Raw genomic sequence first — 16,835 nt, 5'->3', positions numbered from 1 at the left:
AAGACAGTATGCAGTCAATCAAAACAACAACAACAACAACATCAAAACACAGAAATAAAAAGACGGCACGCATACAGTTACTGGACAACGCAGACACTGGCAGAACGAGGAAAGAGGAGCAAAGAAAAGAATGCATGGAGAAAGAAAAAGGAAAAGGAGAAAAATGGGAGAGGTCCGTGGACACGATTACGCTCAATCTCAAAGACAGTTGAAAATACACTCAGCAAAAAAAGAAAAGAAAGAAAGTAAAAACTTTTTCAAGTTCATATTTCTCATTTAACTCTATTACTCATATAACTCATATAACTCGTGTGACTCATTTTGCAAATCCAATTTCGTGTACAAAGCAGAAGATCAATGATACAATATTTATAATTGTTTTACTATATTGGGGGGGGGGGAATGCACGCTACAAGCATTGCTTCTTCAGCATTCCTCCTCATCTCCTGCATTTTCTAAACTTCAGATGTTCTTTGAGCTCTTTTTTCACCCTATCGTCTGTTTTCCCATAAATATAATTTGTCATATTTTGTAATGTTGACACATATTATGTACTTACGTTTTGTGTGAAAAAAAAGTATTTACAAGTTCTGTTGGAGATGAAAAAATAAATGAATGAACGAATGAATGAATATGATATATATGGCTAAAAGTTAATGTATTATATACCATAGAAAGGTAATTAAATTGGCTATTAACACAAACAAACATTCTAGGCCTGTATCAAAAGCCAAATACATTAGGCCTAATGATTCTCAGAATGTGAAGTTGTGAAAAAGTGACATTTGATAACCTTGATGACCCGATTAAAGATACGGTGAGGTAAAAAAAAATAATAAATTGAAACACACAAAGGTAATCATCACCTTATTAGCTGACACGCACCAAGGAGGTGGCCCACCTCCCTGCACGCACCAAGTCTTGCAAAGATTCAGTGTAGCCCTATTTTCAATAGTGTCAGATCATTGATTTTGAATTATTTCATTCTCATCACTAGAATATTGAATTATAAAATAATTCAGGGTGAAATAATGAAGGGGCAGTCTTCAAATCAATCACAAGTCCCCAAATCAATCGCAACTTGCATTGCAGCACATACAAAACTTGTGATTGATTTCTATCGCAAGTCTTTATAAGACAGGCCCCAGCTGACTAGCACGAACAGTGATCGCGAATCTATCTAGGCATCGAGTTCAAAGGTCACGTACGATTATCACCACTATGCATTGCGCGCGGAGTTTGACGTTCCCGCGTAACAACACAGAGTCAAGTAGAGACGTGTTGCGCTGCTTCTATGCATACATAGGGAGCCACACGTGATAACATTACAGACCTACATAACATACGTAGTCCCACTATATAGAGATCGCAGTGGGAATGTGAATACCCATGTCGATCATATTCAATCCATGGAATTTTTCAGCATAACCGACCCATCTGACTGGCCTGCCAGTGTGCCAGGACTCAAGGTTAGTAATATACATGTACTTTGAGAGTGATATTTTCTGTAACGTTTCGTTTTTTTTAGTATGAAGAACAACATGTCGCCATGTTCGACTTTTGTTAGTCACATTGTCATTGATTACAAATCACAGAAACATGCAAGTTTATGCTGAGTCGAGGGGAAGGAGCATTCATTGTCTTTTGTTAAACATTTCAGTACTTAAGCAATGATTGACAGATGAGGTCAACTGAGGAATACTGGTTTGGAAGGATTTTTTGTGGGCGTTCCCTCGTAATCTGAAGAAAAATAGAAGAAAAAAGATCGTAAAAAATAAAGTTAAAATTAGCAAGTTAGGTCTAGCCTAGTTCTACGGGGACTTCTAGAACTATATTTATATGGAATGTTTCTAGTATGTAGTAATCTAGATAATTTATTCGTTTCACCGCAAAAGTGATGACATCATGACATGAGATGAGATGATGATGGTATCATAATCACCACAAGTCGACATGCATTTAGATTTCAGGGTCCCTTTATTGTTTATGGCTTTAACTTATGGTGGCCATAACATAACAAACTGGGGCCAGTGTATGGGGGCTTCCAAAAGAAGAGCACTGAGGCTGAGCTCAATGAGCCAGGTTACATTGCTATTGCTATGTCAATGCGCATAAATAACTTAATTGTAAGCATTGCATTGGCATTGGTTGGCATATATTAAAAACAGGGCCCCTTACCTAAGTCTAACCCTAAACCCTCAACAAATGAATCAACATTTTTTTGTTGTTGTTGTAATCATTGATATTTTATATGCAAATAATCTTGTCACTCACTTTATCTGTTATTATGTAAGCAAATGTACTTTTGTGGTTTTGTTTGTTTCATACTGGGTTGCTGCTATTCCAAGCTATGGACATGTGGTGCAAACCAAGGATATGCAAATTCTTAATCTTAGACTTGGTTTTGTTCAGCTATAGGTCCTAAGGTCTGTAAACAAAGTCATTGGGTGTCCGGACAGGTTGTGGGACCGGACGCATACTGTAAAGTGCGTCTGGTTTGACAATGATGCGCGTACGTAAACAGTTGTTTGTCAATGAGGAGCTGTGCATAAATGCGCGTATTCAAAGTAAAATAAGCAAGTCAGTACGCGAGAGTCTTAAGTGTCCGGACACCCAACCCCCCATCCTACTGTAGGTAATTCAGTGAATTTTGACTCCAGATTCTGATGTCATTCTGTACAAATTCAAGGTCATCTCAAACTTTTCTCCTATTTCTTCAGACTATCGACACCTTGCTGCGATGTGGAATCTGTTATGAGTACTTTGACATCGCCATGATGATCCCAAAGTGTTCTCACAACTGTAAGCATGAGAGAAAATCTTAACAAAAAGCACCATATCTGAACAAATACACGTACAAGATGAATGAAATGTGTTAGAAAGAGATATGATGTAGAGGAGAGCAATCTGCAGTTGGCAAAACATGTTGCTGTGCACTTCCAAAAGTTTGATGTTTCATTACAAAGTTTAAAAAAGACTACTAGATGACTTGTGCAATAAACTCACCGGAGAAATGGTGAATACTCAATGGAAGTGACTGAAAAACATATACAGTCTGTAATATAATCTTCATTCTAACAGGGGAAATGCCCTCTAAAGAATTTGCAATGTTCAAGGTTACAACCTTGTGTCAATTTCTCTTCTGTATTGATCATCACTGTAACTTCCTTTTTGCTTGTCTAGTTCAGGAAAAAATGTTTGATACTATTAATTCTAATTATTAGTATGATTAAAACTGATCCCAGATAACATTCTGGTGCAGTAAAGAATATAATGATGAAGGCAAATGGCAATGCAAAGAATTCTGTCCAGAGAGTTCTGCATAAGTAAGATTTCTGGTACCACACATTCATGCAAAATTCTACCACCTGTCATAATTATTACACACTCCATGTTGATCTGTTCATTGATATAGAAATATCTGGAATGCAAGTTTGTGTAAAAGCCCAGGAGAAAAGAAAAATTATATTACAATGTATGTAATATACATGCAATGCATATTTCTCTAGATTGCTCGATATGCATCCGCCGCTACTTGAATTACAAGAACCTGTGTCCGACATGCAACACTCCTGTTGAGGCGGCTGCGCTCTGCAACAACAGAAGTCTGGATGAGCTAGTGTCCAATTTCAAGGCAGTCAGGTAATTTTATGGTACCACATCTGGTTTGGATCAGCTAGTCTGGATCACAGTGCTATTAAGTCAATGCAGGAAAGACAATAGAAATGGTACTGAATTGGACATGGCTTGTGTAATAGTTACTGAAAACTCTTCAGTAATAGCCAGTGGGTAGTGCATTCATGTAGAATTAAATAAAGTCCTGTTCCTGAGGGAGTCAATGTGTAGATCTTCCGGACAAATGGTAGAAGACACTAACACTACACACGTCAGAATGATAATGGTAGTCATTTCATTAGTGTAACCCGGTAACAAGAGTAGTAAGAGTAGTCTGCGATTAACAAGTACAGGTCATTTATACTGAAATGCTGATGCCATTTCTAAAAATCCTGTCAAACTGCTTAAGAGTGAGGACAAACAACTAGGGATCCTTGCAACTGATTGACAAATTGCCCTACATCAACATGAATAAGCACTGATTTGATCAGTGTTTTTTTTTTCCTTTCTTTTTTTTTTTGGGGGGGGGGGGTCAATCGGTTGCAATGAAAACATGTGGATGGAAGAATTTCATGAATTTGAATAACTAGGGATCCTGTTGAAACATTATTTTTCAGAGGAGACACAGAAGACATTCTCAACATTTCTACACTGCTATGAAACAAATGACAGAAAAAGTGATATAGAGGATCCATATTTGGTCCACAGCTCCATGCTTTCATATGGGCAGTAAGATCGTATGTTGACCATTTCATTTTCAGACAGCACATTCTGAAACTTTGCCAAGAGGATGCTAAGAGGCAAAACGGCAAAGAGGCTAGCGATGGAAGTCCCACCAAGGACCAGGATAAAGCAAGCAAGAAGGGTGGTAAGAAAAGGGCCAAGTACAGTCCCCAGATCCTCCAGCAAGCAGTTGAAGGTGAAGATGGAGATTTTGTATCAGACTTTCGACAGAGGCCAGATGATTCACAGACTCCGAAGCGAAAGATGCAGGTAAGTGAGGCGCAATTTATCATTGATCTGCACTAGGTATTTACAACACATCAGTTTGCCTCTGTTTGCACACTATACAGAATGTCCACAACACAGTCCATGGTTACATTGTCATACCTAGTTTGTGTCTTCAAACATCAAGATGTGAAACAGTGCTTTATTCAATTGTCATTTGTGAGATATTTGTAGGAGCCCCATCTATTGCAGAAATATGGTTTGTAAGCTGTACATCCAATATGACTGGTTAACTTTGCCTTCTGACAGACATTAGGCAAAAGGCCAATTTTTGATATTGTCAAGTGTAAATCCTTCAAGTATTTTTTTAATTGTATGCCTAATTAAGAAAAACCAACAGGTAACTGGTGATTAATGTGTTGCTGTTGTTTGAGGTTCCTAAGAGAAACGTAGATTCTCTTTTTTTTGTTTCTAGAGTATAATACAGTTATTGAATGTGAGCCTAGTTTTTTGTTTTTTTTTGTTAGTAGATTTTCTTTTTTTTTTGATAGATGCTTGAATTGAACACATATGATCTACCGTCATTTTGATATTCATCTTATTAAGGAGAACAAAAATGAAGTATGATTATGGTAAAGCTCATGAAAATTGTGAACCATGATAAAATATCTGTCAGAGGGAAAAAAAAAAGGGCAACTATTGAGAAAAAGCTGAATTTCATGTAAAAGAGGTGAAACAATGTCTTTTCTTGTGTCTTCTGTTCAGAAGAGGTCAAACTACCAGAGCACAAGGAGCAAGATCGCATCTTATGCATCAGACTCCATGTCCTCTCCAGAGAGACCCAAAGCTCTTGGAGATCGTCCACAGGATGTTGGTGATGCATCTGATTCCAGCTTGACTGGAGTCCACTCTTCATCCTCATCGTCCTCCACATCGGCCCTGAATCGTTCCAATGAAGAAAACATTGACCCAAGCTACCAGCCTCCGCCTGATGCTGATGACAGTGATGGTGATGTTGAGCATGGTGATGCTGTTACCATGGCAACACCAGCCAAATCATCTCCATCCACCAGCAGAAACTATGCAAGTGAACCTCCCTCTGCCAAGAAGAGTGCAACTTCTGGGGCTCATAGTGAGAGAGGTAATCATTTCATTTTCTTTCTTCTTCTTTTTTTCATATTTGCAAAGCCAGTGGTGCTCTTCTATCACCAGTTCAGACAGATCATGTTATGAGAGTAACTGTCAGTAAATAATAATCGTATGATTCTTTGCATTTCACTGTTGTAGTTCTTTTTTTAAGACTTCATTTTATGTTGGAAAAATTACCCTTCAAATCGTGCCAAGTTCATAGACAAATGGTTAAATGTTTTAGCATCAGAAGCAGCAAAATTGTGTAATTATCAAAGCATTTTTAGTTAGTTGTTTGTATCCTTTTTGTTTGTTTTACTCCTTCTCTATCTTTAGTTGAGTGTCCAGTTTGTGGGGTTCCCATCCTTGTAAAGAATGTCAACACACATCTTGACTTCTGCTTGAAGAAAAGTACAGAGAATGAGGTCAAGAAGAGGTAAGGAGACACCTCTCTTTTCTTGTTGGATTTTGTCTTTTATATGTTTGTTTATTTGCATATTTTTGTTTGGCTAGCTTTGGTTCAGTGATTGAAGCTATGTTCTGTAGTAGTGGAAAAGTCTTTCTTTGCCCCAGGGATTTGTCCAGCTCTTTGTCCATCTGCATTTAGCTGACAATGGTTATGATGTACCGGTATGTGACAACATACAACCCTGCAGTCCTACTTAGTGAGGATGTTTTACAATACTGTAAAAGTGGAAATTTTTGCATATTTTGTGCAACCAGAAACCAGCACGAAAGTAAAAACACATTTTTTTTTTTTTGCATTTTATATGTTCCACTAATAAATGTCTTGATTCTGCGGAATTAAAAACACAGAAAATTCATCTTCCCCACCTGAGCGCGAAAAATTACTTGCATCAAAATAACCACTTTTACAGTAGCATAAACCAAAACTCTGACTGCAGTGGAATAAAGGTAAATATGATAGCCTACCAACTCTTTGATACTTCTTTTGTAATATGGGAAAAAACAAACAAACCCAGAACCCTGTCTATCTTCTTAGTGGGTCTTTGAACAATAAATGCAACCTGTTCAATACAATGAAAAAAAAGTAATTTTGCTCAGTTGCATTCATTATTGAGGACCCTCCTCTTTCAGAAGTACTCGCACTCTTCTAACACCATCAACATTGTAAACATTGCACTGTAGCATTTTAAAATTTTCAGCCAGCACCAGTGTGGTGCCATAGTAATGATAATTATGATATAAAAAGTAATAGTGGCTTCCTGTAGAGCATACATTCTGTCAAACAAAGATGTTATGGCACTATCCGTCATCAGGTGGGCAAAAAATAGTGCAGAGAGATATTACATCTCCTGTTTGAACTCATGAAACCCCTTTTTCTTAATGGCAGTGCGCCAAAGCGAAAGCCACTGCCCAAAATTGTGTCCAGTGTGATGTCGGAGAGGGAGCTGAGGAAGAAACTGAAGGAACATGGCCTAAATACACAGGGCAACAAGCCGGTAGGTACCAGAATGTCGAAGATATTGATACATAAGTGTTTTTTGTGCCTTTTAGGTGCAAACAGGTGTCCAAATTCTTTGCAGTTTTTATGCCTCCGCAACGAAGTGGCTGGAGGCATTATGCTTTCGGGTCGTCCGTCCGTCCGTCCGTCCGTTCGTACGTACGTACGTCCGTCCGTCCCGTTTTGTTTTTGTCGATATCTCAAGAACCATGTGGTGGTTTTACATCAAACTTGGTATGAGGGTATATCCTTGGGGGATAATACTTTGTGTGGATTTGAGGGTCACAGGGTCAAAGGTCAAAGGTCACAGGTTATTTTGTGAAAAAAAAATTGAAATTTCAGTTTTTCTCCATATCTCGCAAATGGTTCAAGGTATCTTCATGGAACTTAGTATATATGCTTGTACCGATGGGCAGTGATTATCTAGGGAAGTTGGGGGTCATGGGTCAAAGGTCAGGGGGGTCAAAGGTCAAGGTCAACTCCTCAAAATATCACTACTTTCCTTAAAATGCAATATGCCTGAAGGTGTTTTTTTTAAAAACTTGATGTATGGCATGTATTACCCAATATATATTTTTGGGGAAGTTTCTTGCCAAAAGGTCAAAGGTCAAAAGGTAAAAGGTCAAGTGAAAGTGCTAATTTTTACTTTTTCCTCCATATCTCGAAAGTAACTCAAGGTATCATCATGAAACTTACATATTTATGCATGTTTTACCTAACAGTGATTCTCTGGGGAACTGTGAGGTCAAAGGTCAAACGAAAGGTTTAGATAATGCTATTTTCCCATTTGATACTGAGATTATACTTTTTCTCAATGCCTTGAAAATTACTCAATGCATAAACTTATAAAAGGGTCAAAAGTCAAGTAAAAATCATCAGTTCCCCAAATACCTGCACTCTGACATTTTAATCATTCATCCAATTGAACCTAGTTCTAGGAAAGTGAACATTCAGCACATTTGTGTCAAACCTGTCATTTTAATATTTTGCCAATTGTGTGAAACTGTCATCACACATTGTCAAGACATTGTACTATACACCTATTAGGAGAACCATGCATTATGGCGGAGGCATATCAGTCGCCGTAGCGATATATCTAGTTTTTTTTAATCATTTGTCATCATTGTGCAACATATATGTCTATCTTTTAAGTGATTTCTTCAAACATGTAACACTACCAATGATTTTGTTCAATGCGATGTGTGTAATGGAATATGTACACTTTTTGAGAAACAATAGCTTCTTTGTGTTTTCCGCCACGAAGCGTCGCCGGAGGCATTATGTTTTCGAGTTGTCCGTCCGTCTGTCCGTCCGTCCTTCCGTCTGTAATCAATTTTGTGGACAGCGTATCAAAGAAACTGTTAGAGGTATCTCAATTAAACTTGGCATGTATATGTATGAGCGGGCGAAGTTGTGCCTATCAACTTTTGGGTGCACATGCTCAAGGTCAAAGGTCAAAAGGTCAAGGTCAAATGCTCAAACTTTCACTATTTCCCCTATATCTATGCAATGCCTGGAGGTATTTTCTTGAAACTTGGTGTATACGTGAACTATCAAGTAAAGATTCCCCAGAGAGAGCTTTGGGTCATAAGGTCAAAGGTCAAGGGTCAAAGGTCAAGTGAAAATGTTAAAATTTCACTTTTTTCTCCATATCTCATAAATATTTCAAGGTATTTTCATGGAACTTAGTATCATATGCATGTATTGACTGGCAGTGATCATGTAGGGAATTTATTGGTCAAAGGTCATTGGTTAAAGGTCAAGGTCAACTCATCAAAATGTCATTATTTCTCTCTTATCTATGCAATGCCTGCAGGATTTTTTGTTGAAACTTTAGATAGTGTATGCATGTATTACTCAATACAGATTCTCTGGGAAGTTTCTTGCCCAAAGGTCAAGATGTCAGAGGGCAAGTGAAAGTGCTAAATTTCACCTCTTCTTTAAACTTATAAAAGGGTCAAAAGTTGGGTACAAATCCTCAAATCCCCAAATACCTGCACTCGTAGACAGTGTAGCCATTCATCCAAATAAACCTAGTTCAAGGAAAGTGAACACTCAATGCATTTGTGACAAACCTTTCATTTTAATATTTTGCCAGTTACGTGAAACTGTCATCATACATTGTCAAGACATTGTGCTATAGACCTATTCGGAGAACCATGCATTATGGCGGAGGCATACCAGTCGCCATAGCAACATTTCTAGTTACTCTTTTTTTTTCCCCAGTAGTTGTTCTGCTTGCACATATCTGCAGACAATGGAAGACCCAATTTTTCTCCCTGTACCCTTTTTCTGAATCCAAACTTGGAATATCTAAGAGAACTTCTCTACATATGTGTCTTCATTTTACTTGTTTTGCTTTATTTGATCCAGGTGCTGGGAAGGAGGTTGCAAGAATTCACACTGATGTACAATGCTCAGTGCGATGCAGAGAACCCAATGCCTGTGGAGGCCATAGTCAAAGATTTTAACAGGATGGATAAGCTCAAGTCACAACCCACCACAACTCAGGCTGACCAGGTGTGACAGATTGAGGATAATTCCTTCTAACCCTTACCATTACTGGGATAGAGCTTTGCTCAGTGCTTTTATGCTTAAAGGGAGAGATGGCGAAAACAGTGAAAATCAATTACTGTTGTGTTAATAGCATCAGTAAATGGACCTACTGATTTATTCATCAACTCTTTGAAGATGATGTTGTGGCTGAGTGGATAAGGCCATGGACTTTCAATTATGAGGTCGCTGGGTCAAGTCCCCTGACTGCAGCGGCTGTGTACTTAGGCACTTTATCCTCATTGCCTTGTCCCTCGAAGGGAACTTTGAGACGTTTGTCCAGTGGTTACTTTCTTGTAAGCATTCCTTCCTTCCCTAAAAGCTATGTTAAAGAAATCATAATTCAAATAATCGTCTGTATGGGGACAGTTGTGATTTGGTAGCAGTAAATCAAATCCTGATTCATCCTTGGAACTCTTTGCCATACTTACAAGATACCATGATCAGTTGAAATGATAAACACCCTTGTTTGCAACCCCAGTCCTGATTGCTTTAATTGGATAATTTAGTCTCATGTGTGAGAAACGGACTCTGAAAAGTGACTAACTACAAAATTTGACATTTCGTCGGTCGAGAATGAGAAGGGCGTTAAGTTGCCACTAAACCCGTAGTAATCGAGACAACTTAACGCCCTTCTCATTCTTAGCTGACGATTTATTCCGAGTCTAGGATAGAATTACTTGCATTTGACCCGATAAAGCATTCATAAAGTCACATCATGTACAGCCTAATTTTGGTTTGAAACGCTTACATCAGAATAATGTGATCTTTCGAGGAATATTTGTAATGTATATGCCAAATATAACTTGAACATGGTACTTAATTGTGACTGTCAAGACAATTTCATGAGTGGTTGAATTCATGATTGGGAACCACAGGGCCCAAATAAAAACATTTATAGCATCCTTTCTCAAGTAGTGATTTTCATCTTTGGAGACAAATTACATTGCATTGTGCTATGACAAACAATAATTTCATGAGTTTTCAATATTGAGAATACCTGCTGACTGACAAGGTGTGTGAAATGAAAACACTGCAAAATGTGTGCCATGTACAGTGCATGATGGCTGGTAATGACTCACAAAACATGCCATGTTTTTTTCAACAGAGACTGAAAGTTTCCAGGTCACAGTCTGAAGAGGAGGTCACAAGATCTCAACAAGATTACTGTAAGTATTACGATGTTCACATTTCAAAGTATGTGTTAACATTCATGCAAGGTCTTTGGGTATAATTATTGTACACGTGTATATCTAAAGGTGTAGGGCTTCATGGTGAAGTTTTTTATCTTTCCGAACTGCTTTCGAGTGTTTTGATGTTTAATGCAAGAGCACATCTGCTTTAATGAGATTTCCATCTTGCTATTTCAAAAATTGCTTGAAGGAAGTTCACAGATTGTAGAATATGAACCTCCCCAACCCCACCCTCTCTGCAAACCCCCCAAAACAAACAAAAAAAGAAAAACTGATAACTACGAGTTATCTTAAAGGGACTGTACAGTAATGCTTGAGTTAGGGATTCGTGTTCTGAACATTCCTAAGTGAGTTAATGAGAAACCTCTAATGAAATTTGAAAAAGCATGTAATTTTAAGAAGGATTCAATGTTTATTTGATGAAAATTGGTTTTCAAATGGCTGAGATGTAAAAAAAAAAGTGACAAAAATAAAAGGTGGCAGGCCACACCTTTTTATTAGGATCTCTTTATTTCATTTTGTTTTTGGATATCTTAGCCATTTCATAACCGATTTTCATCAACTAAACTTTTGATACCCCTTAGAATTGCAAGCTCTTTGACATCTCACAGAGTGGTTTCTGAATATCTCGCAAAATATTAAAAGCTAAATCCTCATCTCAGCCAGAACTGTACACACCCTTTAAGTCGTTCAAGGCAACTTGTTTTTTAGAAACCTGTTAAGGATCAATGTGGTTAACCTACTAAAGAGAAATAATTCTAGAAAACAGAGGGGAATTGGCATGGACAGCAATAATTTTCATGTTCATGTTCATTTACCGGTACTAATCTTATAAGTTGTAGCATCACATCCTACATTGTACAATTGACACTGCAGGATATTGCTCATTTTATCACAGTTGTTTCTGTTAACAGTAGCAGATTTGATTTTAGGATTAGTAATATATTATGCTGGCGTGCATGTAAATTGATTATAGAATCTCACCACAGAGTTTACTGATTGATCAGAATGTTGCTCCTCCATACGATTATGATTTTTTTTTGTCTTGTTGTTTTCATTAATTGCCAGTGAAGTCTCATGGCTCACAATTCCATGAACTCATCAAGAACACAAGACAGCGGTTAACCCTCAAGCCAAAGAAGTCAGCAGCAGCATCACCGAGAGAAGAACCAGAGCCACAACTTCCCTCCGCTTCCGCCGATACCAACTCCTCTGCAGCCTCGGACGATGGGAGCTTCCAGGCCCAGGACTCTATACAAGTAGACCTTGACACCAAGAGAACTAATTCTGTTAAGGCAGATACCACACCCACAGAGACAAACCATGGTGATGTTGGTGGTGATGCGGAAGGAAAGAGGATGTTGGTAGGAGATAGTATTGATGGGAATGTACGGGCACAGGCTAATGTGGTTTCTAATAGATCGATACAACAGCAGGAAGATGGTATCGGAGGGAACGAAGATGCAGGGAAGAGATTTGAGAGTGACATGGTGCTACCAGCGCACGGGAGTGCTGCTGCTGGGAGCTGCCTGGATGTTGCCGCAGTGGATGAAGTGGAAGACCATCATGCTACCATGGTTACTGGAGTGGAAGGCCCAGAGGAGCCCATGGACATGGATGAAGATGAAAAAGTGAGTCCAGTCTTCGGTCGCTGCTCAGTAGGGCGTTCAGACAGGAAACCCATCTCAGATCAGCAGCCGTTCGAGAGCAATTGGACAAAGGAAGGTAGGAGCAATACAGTCTAAGAATAAGTGAGTGCTTGTCAGTGGATTTAGTCATGTGCAGTGAATATTGCTTCCAGGTTTTTATGAATAAAAGTACATGTAAATGCTGATTTTCATCTACTCATCATGAGCCCTGTATTGCTTTGACTTAGAATTGACGAGAAGTTCTAAGAGGCGAAAGAAGTGATACAGACTAAATTTTGGCTGAATTAAGTTTCACTAAAATATCTTCAGTAATTAGCAACATGTTTAATCTTGGTTTTTGTGAGTTTGAAAAATGGGGTAAAGACAGAGATTATTGTTAGAGATATCTGCAGCGACGTAATTCACATCATTGCAGGTAGATTAACAAGTTATTACTAGAACTCGTTAGATGCTGTCTTCAGAGCTTGATTCCATGATTTCAGTTTGTATTCTATTGTTTCAGCCATGAAAACAATATGTTATTAATTGCAAATGTAGTAATTCTAAATCTATATATTTGTGTGTGTGTGTGTTTTCACGCTGATGTATTGGCACCAGCACTGTGTAAAAAATGTGATGGCATTCCAAATTTGCCATGGTGTAGTTCAACTGTCTTCTTTTTTTTCTTGTGTATCATTTTCTCAGACGCTGTGAACTCAGAAACATTGGAACCTGCAGAACAAGCCTCTACCTCACTCCCTGTCCCACCTCCGCCAAACTTCCTTCTCCTGAATGACATAGATTCCATTTCTGAGGGGAGCTGTGTGGTCACTCCAGAGGTAGTCTTCATGTCAGACTTTGATAGTTTTAATTGTGAGACATTACTGTCTGATTAAAGGCATAATTTACCATTTGCAGAAGAAACAAAAATCCAGAATAAGTGCTTTAGAATAGTTCTAAGATGTGAGTTAAGGATAGAAACAACCACTGTAAAAAATTTGAATCTGTATAATCCATGTTAAGTATTGTTTAACACACAAAATGTGAACAAAAGTTCTAATAAAATGTTTCCTGACTATACTGTCTACAGTTTAATGAGAAAAATATTAATATCTCCTTATATTTTAGGCTTCATTGCAAAACTTTTATATGGTATGATGTTTTGTGATACAACTGACCTACACATATGCATCAAAAGTGATATCTTGAACATTTTTTTGATCACTGCTCCTAAAGGTAAACAGGACCTTTAAGTTTGCCTGTGTATGGAACTGACTACCAGGGCCCCATTTCATAAAAGATGTTAGGATAGCAACTCTTGCTGGAATGGCAACTTCCAATACCAACAACCAATCAGGAAGCTGGATTCTTGTTGTTGCCATGACAATTGACATTCCAGCAAGAGTTGTTATCATATCAACTTTTTATGAAATGGGTCCCAGAGCTTCTTCTCTCTATCATGTTCTGCATTTCCTCTTGGGAGCCATCACCATAGTCTCACATGATTTCTGCTTCTTGTGTCCAGCTGCCTATCTTTCTCTCTGAGGACTATTCATGCACACTGCTCTTCTTTATTATCTTGACCATGAATGAGTTTTTGGTAGCATGTTATCGCTCAATGAAGAATGTGTTTGCCACAGTGCCATGTTGCGCATCAAGGTAATATGTGTTTCTGAAGAAAGAGGAAACAGAATGTGTTTATGAATGTGGCACTAAGTTACATCAAAAGACGAGATATATACAGTAAGTAGGTATTACAACAGCAGCAAAATTATCATGAGCCTTGCAGAATATATCATGTCATAGTCATGTTGTGCTCTCTTTGCAGACATTCAGTGAAACTTCTGGTAGCCATGGCGATAACCCTTCACCTCTTAACCTTGATGTCATCCCAGAAAGGTTTGTATTGACTTGGAAATCTGATAAAAACTAGCAATGTAAGCAGTAAAATAGTGTGAAATTTGAAATCGTGTTACAGTTAGATTTTAAAATTAATTCCTTTGTTAGACCTTTGAAATGGACTGTAGACAGTGGATTCTTAGCTTTCATTGTATCAAAGCTCTGATGTAGTATTGTTATGCAATATCTAGTCTCCTTTGCATTGAGGGAGTTATTGATACCCTACAATTTGTTGAGTTGCGATCTGATGTAATGATGTATATATAGCAGATAAGTTTGCTTTTTGCAGTACACAGTGCTGAAATTAACAACTTTTTTTTCTCAGTCCACGAGATGTTGCCAATATAAGCATAGTCAGGCTTTTACAGTCCATGGTACAAGTTACAAATAAAATCTGAAAACTGCATTGTTTTATTCCCTCAGCCCTGAGTTCCGTAGAGAGGACAAGAGGCCGAAACGTCTGAGTCGCAGGAAGCGAAAACCTGACGGAGCGGCAGAGGACGAGGAGGGGAGTGGCAGCGACGGCAAGAGAGAGACGAGATCCCGCAAACGAGGGAAGACTTCAGCAGACTGAGGCCTGACACATATCAGTATTTTGGGACATTGGGACTGAAGTGCTGTCCATGATGCTGGACAGCGAATTCATCATTTTATATGTAAGGTGGAAGTGGACATTTTTCAGCATCATGTTGTCATGGCAACAAGACATCAGTGCCTCTTGCTATATGAGCTAAGCATTCGGTCAGTTTGAACAATTTGGGCAAGTAAACAAGCTTGGCTCCATGTTGGTTTAATGACTAATGAGTACAGTGCAGAATATTGCATCAAGTCCAGTATTACGAAGCCCATGGTGCTTCTCTGCAGTAAGTTAAACTGCAACACCGTGCCATCATTTTTGTTTTTAACCATCACAGAAAAAGCTGCATTGTTGTTACTGCCTGCTTTGCGGTATTCGCTACTTATTTTTGGTAATTATGATTTGCTATTGTAGATTTGCCATGTGATTTGACTCATAATCATTGTAGTGAAAATTAAATTCCATTGGCCTGCTTCACCTTATGGGAAGTTCTAGAGTGTCTCCTGTTCAAGTGCTTTCCTCATGTCTTCGATAGACAGTCTACTGATGGGGATATGCTTGCATTTCTCATCAATAAGTCTTTTTAGGCACTTGTAAAGTCCCATTATTTACTTCTTACATCAGCTCACCTGAGCCAAAACTCAAGTGAGCTATTGTGATAATTCATCATCCGGCATCTGGTGTGCGTCGTCTGCAAACTTTGTACGTTTTCCGCTTCTTCTAGAAAACCTCATGACAGATTTTCACCAAACTTGGCAGATTAGTCCTAGGGGGATAGGATCTCGATTCGTTCAAGTGGGCACCATGCCAATGATCAACAATTCCCATGGGCGGTATGGTAGATCATGTTTGAGGTTCTTCGGTTCTAAATGCTGAAACTCATTGCAGGTTGGGCATGAGCTGATATCACCTTCAATGGCTTCAACATTTTAATATGTTTATGTTTGCTCTGGTTGCCTCACCCGATGTCTGTAGTTGTAATGAATACTGCTGACAAGACGCCACACTTAAGTCATCATATTTTCTAAGCAGACTGGCGAAAGATCAAGTTTGAAGTGGCCAGCTATGTGTATTGTGTGGATAAAGGTGCTTATAAAATCATGCTTGGTATATGTGTGTCTTACAGCATTTGGCATCAAATGCATAAACATTGGTTCATACGAATACATTTTCACCTGCTCTGGTAGTAGTCGATGCTAGGAGAGTGACTTCAAAATTGTGATCAGAATTTTCATTATGAATTCTTATTACTTTAAACCTACTTTGAAATTGATTACTTTAAACTTTACTTTGAAATCATGATAGCAGGTACAACTGTTAATTGAAAGTGATGTTCCATACATGCAAATGTATTTTAATTGCCTTGAAAATCGTCCCTGTGACATTTGTCATAAATCTCTCAAAATCATACTATGTCATACCAGTCTCAATGCAAGATGTTAAGCTAGACACTTGATATTGATGAGATATTGTCTGTTGGACAAATAAGGTCATCTGAAAATAAACCATCTTTTCTTCCTATGCAAATTTTCTTGACGCATTGGGGATCATGCTTTGACATTGGCATGTGTAGTAATTTACTGCTTAGTTCCAAGCCTGCCCGATACCCTGTATCTCAAAATTTTATTTGAGAGGTTGTAAATCATGATTGTTGGTACCATCCTTAAATGGTAGTAGTTCATCTCCTGCCTGGCAGAAGGGCTTAACTCTTGTGCACTTGAAAAAATCACAGCAAATAATGTTACATCACATGAAACAGCTTTCAAAACTCTTATCAAATTACATGTATGTCACAGACCAAAATGTGATATAGGAGTCAAAATAATGAT

The 16,835-nt window shown here is 38.3% G+C and overlaps 1 protein-coding gene across 1 annotated transcript; it reads left to right on the top strand.

The window, feature by feature from the left end:
* Positions 1–1,409: 1,409 nt before the first annotated feature.
* Positions 1,410–15,003, top strand: LOC139724034 (uncharacterized). Its single transcript, XM_071635232.1, has 13 exons — positions 1,410–1,469; positions 2,721–2,802; positions 3,510–3,642; positions 4,377–4,608; positions 5,329–5,704; positions 6,028–6,127; positions 7,046–7,154; positions 9,530–9,676; positions 10,818–10,878; positions 11,971–12,627; positions 13,236–13,369; positions 14,359–14,429; positions 14,853–15,003. The coding sequence occupies exons 1-13, from the start codon at positions 1,410–1,412 to the stop codon at positions 15,001–15,003; spliced, it is 2,313 nt and encodes a 770-aa protein (XP_071491333.1).
* The last annotated feature ends 1,832 nt before the right edge of the window (positions 15,004–16,835 follow it).

Source organism: Diadema antillarum, unplaced genomic scaffold (assembly GCF_040938485.1).
Source record: "Diadema antillarum isolate AM-2024a unplaced genomic scaffold, OU_Dant_1.0 scf00000205, whole genome shotgun sequence".
Classification (NCBI taxonomy): Eukaryota; Metazoa; Echinodermata; class Echinoidea; order Diadematoida; family Diadematidae; genus Diadema; species Diadema antillarum.
Note: the sequence above shows the minus strand (reverse complement) of the source record. Positions and strands in the feature narration are given on the sequence as shown.